The sequence below is a fragment of the Ovis aries genome, chromosome 2 (genome assembly GCF_016772045.2).
Source record: "Ovis aries strain OAR_USU_Benz2616 breed Rambouillet chromosome 2, ARS-UI_Ramb_v3.0, whole genome shotgun sequence".
NCBI classification, from domain to species: Eukaryota; Metazoa; Chordata; class Mammalia; order Artiodactyla; family Bovidae; genus Ovis; species Ovis aries.
In genome coordinates this window covers 132,246,893-132,262,023 of record NC_056055.1, presented here as the reverse complement: position 1 = coordinate 132,262,023, position 15,131 = coordinate 132,246,893, and the positions used below count along the sequence as shown (strand labels likewise).

The 15,131-nt window shown below is 39.4% G+C and overlaps 1 protein-coding gene across 3 annotated transcripts in view; it reads right to left on the bottom strand.

Moving 5' to 3' along the window:
* The window catches only part of PDE11A (phosphodiesterase 11A), a 462,517-nt gene that overhangs the window by 238,909 nt on the left and 208,477 nt on the right, over positions 1–15,131 (bottom strand). For all 3 annotated transcript variants that reach the window (XM_042243674.2, XM_004004552.6, XM_060409727.1), the window contains exon 5: positions 2,261–2,325. In XM_042243674.2, the coding sequence (XP_042099608.1) occupies positions 2,261–2,325 (65 nt within the window). The remainder of the gene's footprint in view (positions 1–2,260; positions 2,326–15,131) is intronic.

The following is a 15,131-nucleotide window of genomic DNA, read 5'->3' as shown; positions in this document are numbered from 1 at the left end:
CTTTTGCTTCCCATTTTAAGGTATAATTTATAAACAGTAAAATTTATGCTTTTTAAGTGCATAGTACTGCAAGTTTTTGCAAATGCAGCTATACAACTGCCACCACAAGCAAGACATAGAATGGTTCCTTCACAACCCCAAATTTCCCTGTACCCCCTCGTAGTAAACCCTTCTCTCCACCTCCATACCCTGGCAACTACTGATCTGCTTTCTGCTCCTATAATTCTGCTTTTTCAAAAATGCTCTATAGGCATTTCTCTGGCAGTCCAGTAGTTAAGACACCATGCTTCCACCGATGGGGCATGGGTTTCATCCCTTGTGGGTCAGGAAACTAAGATCCTGCATGCCTTGAGATGTGGCCAAAATTAGGAAAAAAAGAATATAAATGGAATTATAAATGGACTCTTTTACTAAATTTCATATATTTGATAAAAGTGAAGCAGCTGAAGTGCTCATTATAATGTACTGAGTTCTATTTTCTGAATTAAAGGCAATAGTTATATAAAGTCAAATTACCCATAATAATTACATCTTGAAACAGGTATTACCTAGGGAACCTTTTGAATATGTAGATGGATCTTTAGGGATTCACTTTCAGCATATCGAATCAAAATTGTTCATGTGGGTCTTGATATTTTAGTTTTTATTCAGTTCTCCAGGTTTGATTCTCGTTGATCCAGCCAGGTTTGGGCAACATTAATCCAGCAGACATTCACTCCATATAGACCATGTGTGGAAGTGGGATCAAAATTCAGAGGTTGAGAGGGTCTCAGATGCTCTTGTTCTGAGGTATAACTACCATTTACTGGCTGCAAGACCTTGAACAAGTCATGTAAACGCACTGAACCTCGGTTTTCTCCTCTGTCATGCATGAGGAATGATGCCTGCTTCATCATGTTATTTGGCAGGATTTGACGTTTATAAAGTATTTAGAATAGTACCTGGCACACTCAGCCCTGAATAAATGGAAATAGCTTATCTAGCTAATATTACCATCACTGGTATTGTCATCATTATCATTATCATGCTTTATTTGTCTTTCTCCATATTTTTGCATTTTGGTCAATTTCACTATTTTTTTTTTTCTCTTTTTAGCACTTCTCCTAGAGCTGACCAAAATAAAAAGAATCAATATTTTTTGTAGCAGCTAAATATTATTGAGGGTAATGCAAAGCTAACAGAAAGCTCACTGATTGTCCCCAACCCTTACTTTTACCTTGCTAGAGCCTCAGATACCAACCGGGACAAAACATGAATTACTGGAAGCTCTTACTCTTTTCCGTGGGGCTTTATGGTCAAACACAAGCCAAAAAAAAAAAAAAAAGGAGAAAGATAAACAAAGGATCTAAATAAGGCAAAAAAAAAAGTTATTTGTGCAGTTAGGGAATATCTAAAATCTACTTTATTCATTAGTAGTTTTAGATACATATATATATATATATATATAAAACATGTATTTTTTATGTGTTCAGTTCAGTTCAGCCGCTCAGTTGTGTCTGACTCTTTGCAACCCCATTAATCGCAGCACACCAGGCCTCTCTGTCCATCACCAACTCCCAGAGTTCACCCAAACCCATGTCTATCAAGTTGGTGATGCCATCCATCCATCTCATCTTCTATCATCCCCTTCTCCTCCTGCCCTCAGTCTTTCCCAGTATCAAGGTCTTTTCAAATGAGTCAGCTCTTCGCATCAGGTGGCCAAAGGATTGGAGTTTCAGCTTCAACATCAGCCCTTCAAATGAACACCCAGGACTGATCTCCTTTAGGATGGACTGATTGGATCTCCTTGCAGTCCAAGGAACTCTCAAGAGTCTTCTCCAACACCACAGTTCAAAAGCATCAATTCTTTGGCACTCAGCTTTCTTCACAGTCCAATTCTCACATCCATACATGGCCACTGGAAAAACCATAGCCTTGACTAGACAGACCTTTGTTGACAAAGTAATGTCTCTGCTTTTGAATATGCTATCTAGGTTAGTCATAACTTTCCTTTCAAGGAGTAAGCGTCTTTTAATTTCATGGCTGCAATCACCATCTGCAATGATTTTGGAGCCCAGAAAAACAAAATCAGCCACTGTTTCCCCATCTATTTTTACGTGTAGTTTTTATTTAAACTCTGAAATACAGAAAAGTGGTGATATTTGGCTTCACCTGATGATCTGAAGAAAGAACAACTCCTGTCCTCAGAAATTAGGCAGTGCTGTCAACACCAAGGATCGCAGATGAGGATTAAAGACAAAACTGAAACTCACGAGCCTACCTGTTCTCAGCATCAGCACTGCACTTTGGGGACATCAATTCGAAGGATTTGGTAAACTTCACCACCTGCCGCACAGAAAGACAATAAATGTCAGCCAATTAAAGCTTTCTCACAGTTTAAAATAATCCAATAAACATTTTTCATCTCTATAATGACTATTACAATAATTGGAGATTAAAGACAGATTTTAAGTGGAGAAATCCTGAGGGACAAGAGAAAATTCTTTTTTTTTTTTTTTTTAGAAAATTCTATACTACATTTTGTAACTTATTTCTTATATGGCACATATTTCTGAAGTCTAAATATATTTCTAAATGTGTATATATTAATATAATTACAATAAGGTGTAAAAATCCTGCGGTGGTCAGGCAAAGGGACATCTTGTTTGAATAATTTTTTTCCTGCCCTTTTAGCAACCCAGTTCACCATCCATGGAGAATCTGGACAAAATATCCTTCAAAAGGTTGCCCTCCATCAACTCCAGGCTCCTAAAGTTGCCTTCCCTGCTTGTTCTCAGGTGAATTTTATTTTGCCACCTGCAAAAGGGAACTTTAAAAAAGACACTTTCTTCAAAGATCATCCCTAGTGTGGATACTTCCTCCCTCCTCTGTCTAGTGAAACCGGCATGATTGGTGCAAGAGCCTGAATAAGACCTATTACACTGATGGGGAATTTATGAGCACAGAAAATGCAGAGGCGGTGTTTCTCATCAGTAGCTACTACTGAGTCTTTCCTATAAACCAGGCCCTACATCAGAAAGTTCTTTGATTACTTAATTTCCCTGTTACAAACTCATCATTAGCCATTATTAAGTCCTTCCTATAAACTAGGCCCTACATCAGAAGATTCTTTGATTATTTAATTTCCCTGTTACAACTCTATAAAATGGGGATTTTTACCTTCAGTATATAGATGAGGAAACTAACCCATAATTTTTGAGAAACTTGCACTGTTTCACACAACTAAATGAGGCAACTGGGATTAAAGCAGGTCTGTATGCCTCTAGTGGAGAAGGCGATGGCAGCCCACTCCAGTACTCTTGCCTGGAAAATCCCATGGATGGAGGAGCCTGGTGGGCTGCAGTCCATGGGGTCGCGAAGAGTCGGACACGACTGAGCGACTTCACTTTCGCTTTTCACTTTCATGCTTTGGAGAAGGAAACGGCAACCCACTCCAGTGTTCTTGCCTGGAGAATCCCAGGGATGGGGGAGCCTGGTGGGCTGCCGTTTATGGGGCTGCACAGAGTTGGACACGACTGAAGCGACTTAGCAGCAGCAGCAGCAGTATGCCTCTAGGGTGCCATTTTTTTTTCAACAACACTAAAAATATGGAGTGGGAAAGGCACGATTTCTGGCCCTCTTTTGACAAGATAGACCACGTGACAGAAAAAGAGCCCCTGTACTGAAAGGAGTCATCTGAATGTCACTGGATGCTTCCAAGGTTGACATTTAGATTTGCCTTAGCCAGATGCAGTCATGCTTCAAAGGCCATTTAAATTAACCACTTATAAGGAATTGATGGGCACTTGAGAAAATGATTTTGGAACTGGGAATAGATTAAATATTAAAACAGCTTTATCAGTGAGGTAATGAACCCAAACTAAGAAAATGTAACATTAGGAAAAAGATGAAAGAAAAGCCCATCACAAAGAAAATTGCGTGTGACTAGCTAAATGCAGGGCAGTGACAGTAGCTCAGCGAAAGGGAAATACCCTTCACAACTATAGGACATAGTTCATTTCATATTCTAATGTGAAATAAGCCTCTGCAAAATCACTCACTGTGACAAATTGTATTTTCCAAAGATGGTCACAGCAATCTCTCCTATTCCACATTCTTCTCTACAATGTGACCCTGCCACCCTCCTACCAAGTGGTAGGGTCTATGTTTTCTCCCCTTGAATCTAGGCGGGCTTCAGACCCCTGCAACAAATAGAATATATAGAAGAGATATTAAATGTGCTTTCTGAGGTTGTCATAAAAGGCACTGCAGCTCTGTGTCATCTGAATGGAATACTTGTGTCTGGAGTCTTGAGACACCTCGTAAGGAGGCCAGCTACCCTCAGGACACTATGCTAAAAGGGAGGCCACCATCCAGAGCAGTCACAGGTAGATGCTGTGGTCAGCAGCACCAGTTTTTAAGCCCTTCCAGCCCAGGTGCTAGACATATAAGCAAACAAACCTTCAGACGATTCTAGTTCCCAGCCATTAAGTTACCCATGATCTCTAAATTTTTCTAAGTGTGGTCCCAGATACCCTAGAAAGAGGGAAACCATCCTGGCTATTCCCTCTCCAAATGCACAGGATCCATAGGCGTAAATAATTAGGGGCTTATTTATTACCCAGCAAAAACTCCCAGGGAAGAGTAGAAGGCAATTACTAATAGTTCCAGAAAGAATGAAGCAGTGGGGCTAAAGTGGAAACAGCACTCAACTGTGAATATATCTTGTGGTGAAAGTAAAGTCCAATGCTGTAAAGAACAATATTGCATAGGAACCTGGAATGTTAGGTCCATGAATCAAGGTAAATCGTTCGTGGTCAAGCAGGAGATGGCAAGACTGAACATTGACATCTTAGGAAACAGTGAACTAAAATGGATGGGAATGGGCAAGTTTAATTCAGATAACTATTAAATCTGCTACTGTGGGCAAGAATCTCTTAGCAGAAACAGAGTAGCCCTCATAGTCAACAAGAGTACAAAATGCAGAACTTGGGTGTAATCTTAAAAATGACAGTATGGTCTCGGTTTGTTTCCAAGGCAAGCCATTCAACATCACAGGAATCCAAGCATATGCCCCAACCACTAATGCTGAAGAAGTTGAAGCTGATCGGTTTTATGAAGACCTACAACACTTTCTAGAACTAACACCAAAATGAAAGATGTCCTTTTTATCATAGGGGATTAGGATGCAAAAGTAGGAAGCCAAGAGATATCTGGATTAAACAGGCAAATTTGGCCTTGGAGCACAAAATGAAGCAGAGCAAAGCCTAACAGAGATTTGCCAAGAGAGCACAGTGGTCGTAGGAAACAGCTTTTTCCAACAATACATGGGATGACTCTACACATGGATGTCGCCAAATGATCAACACCTAAATCAGATTAATTATATTCATTGCAGATGAAAATGGAGAAGCTCTATACAGTCAGCAAAAACAAGACCAGGAGCTCACTGTGGTTTCGATCATCAACTCCTTATTACAAAATTCAGGCTTAAATTGAAGAAAGTAGGGAAAACCACTAGGCCATTCAGATATAACCTAAATCAAGTCCCTTATGATTATATAGTGGAGGTGATGAACAGATTCAAGGGATTAGATCTGGTAGGCAGAGTGTTTGAAGAACTATGAACGGAGGTTTGTGACACTGTACAGGAGCCAGTGACCAAAACAATCCCAAAGAAAAAGAAATGTAAGAAGGCAAAGTGGTTGTCTGAGGAGGCTTTACAAATAGCTGAGGAAGGAAGAGAAGTGAAAGGTAAGGGAGAAAGAGAAAGATATACCCAACTGAATGCAGAATTGCAGAGAGAGCAAGGAGAGATAAGAAAACCTTCTTAAGTGAAGAATACAAAGAAATAGAGGAAAATAACAGAATAGGAAAGACTAGAAATCTCCTCAAGAAGGTTGGAAATACCAAGGATGATACAAGGATTGTGCAAGGATGGGCACAATAAAGGACAGAAAGAGTAATGACTTGACAGAAGCAGAAGAGATTAGGCAGAAGTGGCAAGAATCACTGTTCACTTAAGAAGGCTTTCTTATCTCTCCTTGCTCTCTCGGCAATTCTGCATTCAGTTGGGTATATCTTTCTCTTTCTCCCTCACCTTTCACTTCTCTTCTTTCCTCAGCTATTTGTAAAGCCTCCTCAGACAATCACTATGCCTTCTCACATTTCTCTTTCTTTGGGATGGTTTTGCCTCCTGTACAGGGTCACAAATCTCCATCCATAGTTCTTCAGGTACTCTATCAGATCTAATTTCTTGAATCTATTTGTTATTTTCACTGTATAATCATAACAGATTTGATTTAGGTCATACCTGAACTTTACTTGGCTTAATTTATACTACTGATTAGAATACAATTCTGAAAGGATAGAGGTTAATTTCTGAAAAACTGATATCAACTGGATTGTAAATGAGGGGAGGGGTAAGTCCCCTTTGTGGGGTGTCTGAGGCTCACCCTAAACATGGCTACAGAAATTACACTCAGAAAGGCATGTGAAACTAAATGATTTATCATACAGGTCCTGGAGAGGAGGGCACAGCATGCCCAAAAAACCTCAGAAAGCCACCTGAAGCTCAAAGCTTGGTCACTACAGGTCACAAAAGGAAGAGAGCAGACCAAGGACCGCTGGGTAAGGGCTTTTATTGAGGGTCATACAGAGGGTAACTTGTAGCACTCAGGAAGCTTGCCCCTTGTAATCTGAATGTGACTGGTCTACATGGAAAGGAGATAAGGAGTAAACACAGGGAAGTCATCATGAGGCTTGTGGTTTGAACACATATGCTGAGGATGGGTACCCAGTAATAACTGGGCAATAACTGAAGATCAAAACAAGGAGGGTGAATGCTGTCACTCAGGAAGTCACTGGGGCAAGAAAGAATAACTTGACATTATGAAAATGATTTGTGTCCTGTAGCAATGCAAATGAATTTTATTCAAGTAGAAATGGGAATGGCTTCTGTGCAGAAGAAAAGATAAGCCCATAATTTAAAATTTTATTGTCCTGGAAGACAGTGAAAGTGTTAGTTATGTCTGACTCTTTGCAACCCCATGGACTATAGTCCGCCAGGCTCCTCTATCCATGGGATTCTTCAGGCAAGAATTCTGGAGAGTGTATAACCGTTCCCTCTTCCAGGGGATCTTCCTGATCTAGGAATTGAACTCTGGTCTCCTACATTACAGGCAGATTCTTTACCATCTAAACCACCAGGGAAGCCCCGGAAGATACAGGTGGTAAAGAACCTGCCTGCCGATGCAGGAGAAGTAATAGATGTGTGTTTGATCCCTGGATCAGGAAAATCCCCCAAAGGAGGGCGTGGCAACCCACCCTAGTATTCTTGCCTGGAGAATCCCAAGGACAGAGGAGCCTGGCAGGTCACAAACAGCCAATAAACCAGCCCATGGTTTCCTGGTCAATATCAGATATTGGATTCATTAACCATGGTGTTGACCTTGTGTGTAGGAAAGAAGTAAGCTTACCCAAAGAAAGGTCTGATCTGTGCTCTTGTCTCCTGGGAGGTAACCTCTAAGCCCTTGGAATGCGCAGCCTTGATAAAGTATCTTTGCTTACTTGGGTGCCCTGGGCCAGCCAGACAATAACAACATAACTTAGCAGAGTGGCTTTGAGCCACATCAACAATGTGATTGAGGGTGGAGGCTTTGGGTCACATGATATCAGTTGACCTCCAGAGGGCATGGAGACAGAGGGCAGCCATTTGGGTGGCCAAATAGGTTTTAGTGACCAAGCCCCAACTAAGACTCTGGATGCCAAGGCTCGAGTGACCTTCCCTGGCTGGCAATACTTCACGCGTGTTGTCTCACATCACTGCTGGGAAGTTAATGTTCTCCATGACTCCACGGAGAGATGACAAATGGAAGCACCACTTTTGGACTTTTCTGGGCTCTGCCTATGCGTCTCTCCCTTGGTTGACTTCAATTTGTATTTTTTTTCCTCATAATAAACCATGACCATGTGTGTAACCGCTTCCAGTGAATTCTGTGAGCCCTCCTAGCAAATTATGGAGTTTGAGCATGGTCTGGAGAATTCCTGAGCTTGTAATTGGTATCAGAAGCGAGGGCAGTATTATAGATTATGTTCCCTAACGTCACATCTTTTATAATTTTAGGTTATCTTGTCTTTAGAAGAAAAATGAAGATAATACTAATTTTGATGCATCTTTGGCTAAATATTGATTGTCCAATGTGTATCATACCAAAGATAGAGAGATATAAAATAAGGTCTCTAAACTTAAAAGAACTAATTTCTTAAAAACATCTGGCTGTGCCATATGGCTTACGGGATCTTAGTTTCCTGATCAGGGATGGAACCATGACCCTCAGCAATGACAGCATGCAGCTCTGACCACTGGACAGCCAGGGAATTCCCAAGAATTAATATTTTAAAAAGGGAAAAAACTTAAACTTAAGAGTGAAAATTAGACTGTAAGATAGAGAAAGCAAATGTTTTCAGAACTCACACTGGTGACTCGGGATCAGACACTCTGAAACCTAATTCTGAAAAACAGCAGAGGAAAACTTCTTGATGTGTTCCTTTTACTTAGCCAAAGGAATTATAAAATCTAGTCATTTTTACTGTTTACTTTGGCTTTTGAGAAGCTCAGAAAAAATCCCTAGGTTCAAAGTTATATCATCTCTTGCAGCACAATTTGGTTTGCAGTTTGTTGACTTGGTTTCGTTTTACTTACATCTACTTTCTCTTTCTTCCTTTTGATTTGAAAGTTTGCCTTTCATTCTGGTATGTGTTTGGCATACAGTAAGCACTCAGAAAATATTTGTTCACTATGATTTTTGTATTTTTGCTGAAGGTTGCCTTAAATGCTTTTGGCAATTAATTGAGTAAAACTATAAGCAAAAAGGAGATGAAGTACTTACATACTTGGAAAATGTAGGAAGTATATAAAAATACTTTTACACATGATATAACATAAATTTGCTTATGTAAAATTAACTACAGCTGAACAAAGCTATTATGGGCCATTGTGTGTGTGTGCATGCTCAGTCCACCAACTGTTTGCCACCCCTGGCAAAGAGTAGCCCACCAGGCTCCTCTGTCTATGGAATTTTCCAGGCAAGAATATTGGAGCTGGTTGCCACTTCCTACTCCAGAGGATCTTCTGACCCCAGGGATTGAACCCGAGTCTCTTGTGCATTGGCAGGCAGATTCTTTACCACTGAGCCAACTGGGAACCCCCAATAATTTGTGTAAAGAGTATATTTTTCAGAGGTATAGATGGGACTCTGAAATAGTGGGTAAGAGAAACACAACAATTAGCTGATAGCAAACAACGCAAGAATAAAAGAGAAGAATAAAAGAGAAGTCTTGAGTTCCATCCAGAGAGTAATAAAATATACGCAGAGCAATGAAGCTTTGAAGACAAACCCACTGTTGACTGTCAGCCACATTTGATCAAGGACGTGGCAAAACGCCATCCTTGACTCCATCAGGTGCATAAGGTTAGTCAGGCTCCAAACCATCAGTCCACGAAGGGCTTCAGAAACATTCTGGAGTAAATCTCAAGATTGTCACAGAAATCTTAGTCTAAATCACATATTCAAGAACACAACATTGCCAGTGGAATTCCCTCACAAATTTTCTGAATTTAGGGCAATCTGAGATTAAGCTTATAATCTCAAAGTTACCAGAATATTGAGCCCTTAAGGCAACATACACATGGGCCTTGGCCTTGAGGACAGCAAGATAAATGGCAAAGACGTTTTATAGTTCTGTATATATACAGTTTTATATAGCTGTAAACTCATCTGCTTGCTTCCCATTCCTCCAGAGCCGCAGTAGGTAAAAAAACACTGTAAGACAAATCTGGTCACTATCTGTTTTTAAAAATAGAGTTTTATTTTAACAGAGCCCACTCATTAGTTTAAATATTACCTATGGCTGCTTTTTGCTATGACAGTAGGGTTGAGCAGAGACTCCATGGGCCACAAAGTCGACAATATTTACCAGCTGGCTCTTTACAGAAAAAAAAATTGCTTATTTCTGGTCCAGAGTGATCTCTGAAACAAGTTAGCTAGTTATTTTCTGCCAAGCTGTTAATGGCTAATGATAGATTAATGTATCTGTGTTCCCATGTAATTTATCTATAGTTCAGAAAGAAGATTCCTGGAGTCAAAATATTTTCATTTGAAACAATACTGTAATGATAGAAATTTTAGGCACCAGGATGAGTGTTGGGACATATAACTGAGGACATGCATATGTCCCAGTTGTCATGGGACCATCCCACTCTAATTGAACTTATTGTCATGGGACAATTATTAAAAGTAGCCCCTTTTACTTTCAAAAATATCTTTGTTTGAAAGCAAAACTCTAGGCAGCCATGGCTCAAACAACTTATATTTTTAAGAGGAATTTGTTAAAAATATAATGTGCCCAAGTTGAAAATTATTTATAGTCAGACACCTGGGTTAAAAAGCTGAAACAGAAAAAACAGCTAAAATTTTTGATACAATCTAATGGGATATGTAGTGTCACCATGGAGGTTATGACCAATAAAAAATAGATGAAAGCACAAACAAATGAGAATAAAGTACATGTTTTATTCTTGACTTGGACAATTCGAATGGTTCTTAGTTTCTAAATTTTAAAAATCTATTCTCTAATTCCAATTTTTATTTTTATTATAGATGCACTACATGAATACAGATTAAACAAATATATAAATGCACACATACACTAAGTAAAAAGGGAATCCTACAAGAGAAACATCAGAAGTGGCTTATAGGTCAATGAAATTGAACAAACAGTTCCAAGTTCCTCTGGCTGTTGATCAGCCCTAGGCATTACACCCCCCTGGGGAAGGCATTACACATGCCATAGGGAAGTAAACAAAATATCCCTAAGCATCTCTGACTGTTCTTTGGAAAAGCTCCATGGACAGAAGTCTTTTTGATTTGCATATTTATCAAGCACTAGTTGGCCTGGTTTCTCTGTTTTATTTCTTTCTTTTTTTAAATTTAAAAACAGCTTTAAAAAAATGCTAGGCTCAAATAGATATTCCTGCTACCAAAAAGAAAATACAACTGATCTAACAAGCTGGAATCAAGATTGCTGGGAGAAATATCAATAACACCAGATATGCCGATGACACTACCCTTATGGCAGAAAGTGAAGAGGAACTAAAAAGCCTCTTGATGAAAGTGAAAGAGGAGAGTGAAAAAGTTGGCTTAAAGCTCAACATTCAGAAAATGAAGATCATGGCATCCGGTCCCATCACTTCCTGGGAAATAGATGCGGAAACAGTGGAAACAGTGTCAGACTTTATTTTGGGGGGCTCCAAAATCACTGCAGATGGTGACTGCAGCCATGAAATTAAAAGACGCTTACTCCTTAGAAGAAAAGTTATGACCAACCTAGACAGCATATTCAAAAGCAGAGACATTACTTTGCCGACTAAGGTCCATCTAGTCAAGGCTATGGTTTTTCCTGTGGTCATGTATGGATGTGAGAGTTGGATTGTGAAGAAGGCTGAGCGCCGAAGAATTGATGCTTTTGAACTGTGGTGTTGGAGAAGACTCTTGAGAGTTCCTTGGACTGCAAGGAGATCCAACCAGTCCATTCTGAAGGAGATCAGCCCTGGTGTTCTTTGGAAGGAATGATGCTAAAGCTGAAACTCCAGTACTTCGGCCACCTCATGAGAAGAGTTGACTCATTGGAAAAGACTCTGATGCTGGGAGGGATTGGGGGCAGGAGGAGAAGGGGACGACAGAGGATGAGATGGCTGGATGGCATCACTGACTCGATGGACGTGAGTCTGAGTGAACTCTGGGAGATGGTGATGGACAGGGAGGCCTGGCGTGCTGTGATTCATGGGGTTGCAAAGAGTTGGACACGACTGAGCGACTGAACTGAACTGAACTGAAGTGAGTATATACATGTGTATATACGTACATATATACAAAACAATGATTGTTGGGGTAATAACCAGAATTCTTTTAAATGCCTTTCATTTTGCACTCTAGAAAAAAGAACTGGGAACAAAAATCAAATAAGCTTTAAGTTGGTTTCCTTATAGGGAGAAGGAAAGTTAAAGAAAGCAAGACGGGGAAATGGAAAAGAAAGTGAAACAGAAAGGAAAGCCTGAAGCAATTTTTACCATCCACTTTGAGGCTGTTTCAGAACTATCAAATGACCATTACTACTTTCATCTCTTCCTCTCAAGTGCTGGATTCAGGAAGATCACCTAATTCAATGGCTTAATTGTATGTGTATTCACATAAGAAGCAAGAAGTTAAGGAACACATTAGAAAACAAGTGGAGCTTGTGCTTCATGGTTTAGAAAATAAGCCAGCCTCATACTGATCAGCTCAGCTATAAAGTACTTCATGGTGTTCTGAACACGAAATAGCTGCCAGCCATTGGGATAATCCATGAAACGAGAACACACGGAAACACCAGTGCTGAGACAGCGCCTCAGGACAGAAGATTAAAATGTCTACATTCTTGCTTTCCTCGACTAAGCACACCAAGAAATAGAGATAATAGTAAGTATATGGGCTTGAGAAGAAAAGAACCAAGGGAAGTGATAGGAATTGCTTAGACAGGTTCATGGAATGGAATAACATTAAGCAGGGAATATTCAGCTCATAGGACTAGGTAGTTCCTAATGTTGACAGCAGCTAGCTATGGAACAATCTTCTTATTTTTTCAGTCTAGTGGAAAATGCCATTGACAAAGTCACTTAAGGTTGATTGACTAAAACACTAAAGAAAAGCAAAGGAGGGTAAAATATTAACTTTGGCAGGAGAGATGGGCTAATAGGCATTCCTCGTTCCTATTTTTGCCATCCACTGAGTAAACCGGTCAGTTTATACCTGACTGCCCAGTTTAAAGAGGACAAATGCAGGCTTAACACTGAGTTAAGAGCTTGACAAATCAGAGTTTCTACAAACTAGATTTAAATGTTGTTTTTCCCTCTTCCTCTCAATAACTAGCCTTTAAGAGTATTCAAATCACACAGTCAAAAAACAAACAAACAAACAAAAAAAAAAAACCAGAAGGTTTTGTTTCCAGAAATGATTCTAATAAAATAGAGAAGAGGAAAAGTTATATTCAGAGGACAGAAACTGAGGAGATTCTTTTTTCCCTAAAATGATACTCTTTTTCTGATTGTAAAAAGTAGTGTATGAAATGCCAGTAGAGATGGTGCTATAAGTTCATGCTTCTGCTCTCTTCCAAAAACAAAGATTAATAAAATACAGAAAGTCAGAAAGACATATAGAAATTTAAAGGCAGAGAAAAGATTAGGGGAGAATAGGAGAGAGAAAAAAATATCTCTAAGGTCTCAAACATGAAGATTCAGACCTACTGTGCTCCAAGTCCAGAAACAGGCAGGCATCTACTACTGGGCTTTGGGAACTAAAAGTACCTCCTTGAGACAGGTGGCCTAGTTTCACCCCCAGAGACTGAACCATCTGCTTCTGGCGTAATGTAATATTACCACACAGCAGGAGATCCAAGCCACCAGTATAAATAAGGACCTGGTTCTTGATTAGGGGCTAAGGACCTGTGCAAACTATTAGACAGGGAGGGAAGAGCACCAGAGAGAATGAAAGAAACCAATGGTATAAACAAAACACCCTCCCATTAAATTGAGCTCCAATCCCAAATGAAAAAACAAACAATTAGTATTAATATAGCTAACTGAATCAACAACCAAAAGAACTGGATAAGACAACAGTGATAAATCAGTTACACTGAAGATTTGAACATACTTCTATCAGAGAATGATAGATGGATAACAAAAAATACTAAGAATATAAATGATTTGAACATCTTGTTCTTGATTAGGGTCTGGAGGAAAAGTCAACTAGAAAAAATTCTTTTGGGAAAGACTTTCCTCCTTGAGGAAAAGAAGAATATGTAAAAAGAAGTTTCCCTTCTTCTCCTGGAATACATTTATAGGATCTGTACCAGGTTCCTGGACCCTGAAGGTGGAAGCCAGCTAGGGAAGGCTAACCACTAAGACAGGAAAATGGACAGAGTCTGGGTCATTGATTACATCATCTGCTGCTGCTCCATTCCCAGAACCTTCTTATCATGTAAGATACAAATGTTCTTACTGTTCAAACCATTTTCCCTTGTGGATTCTGTTATTTGCAGAAATCTCTTAAACTTGATCTATAGATTAAAGCCATTTTAATCAAAATCTACAGTTGTTCATGAAACTGGAGAAGCTGCTCTTAAAATTTATATGAAAGAGCAACAGGTCAAGAATAGGCAAGCCAATTTTAATGAAGAACAACACTGAGGACTTGTCCTATCAAATATCAAAGATGGTGATAAAATTATAGAAACTGAGAAAGTATGATACTGGTGCAGAAATAGACAGAGTAGTGGAACAAAATAGTGAGCTCAGAAACACACACGGTTATATATGGAAACCTGATATGATACAGAAGGGGCAGTGGTTCTGAGATAACTGGTTATACTTACACAGCTTTTCACTATACACAAAAATAAATTCTAGATGGACATAAAAGCCCGTAAATATCAGATAGATTAAAGAGAATGTCATTATAGCATGGAGGTAGGTCAAGAATTTTAAGAAACAAAACCTGTATGTCCCAAATCAAAAAGGAAGATTGATAAATTTGATACATTAAAATTAAAATAGTCCATGCAACTAAGATACCTGTTGGAAGAGGAATAGCACTGACTGCAGTCTTGGCTGTGTATGCCAAGCCCATAACATCCTACTTTCTGTCCGGTTCATTTCTCAGGATTGTGTTTACCAGGAACATCTGAGCAATGAGGTATCATCTCCCCCCAGACAAACAGCAGGCTAGATACCAGTCAATGTAAAAGGGGTCTATTCTCCAAGTACAATGTTCCTCTATAAGGATAATATACACCCACAGCTTTTTAGCCTTAGCTCTATGTATTCAGTACTCAATACTATGCTTATGTCTTCTCCATCGCTTGCTTGGCTTGATTTCAACCTGTCATATTTTTCAGGAAGGGCTTCTGGGAACTAAGTTTCCCACACTCTCCTTTGCATATTTAAAATGTCTATCTGTGGCTTATATAATTGAATATGAATTTGGCTGGGTTTTAAATTAAAGAGTCATATTTTCTTTCCCTGAGGACTTGATATCTGTTCCTATACAGTGTTCTTG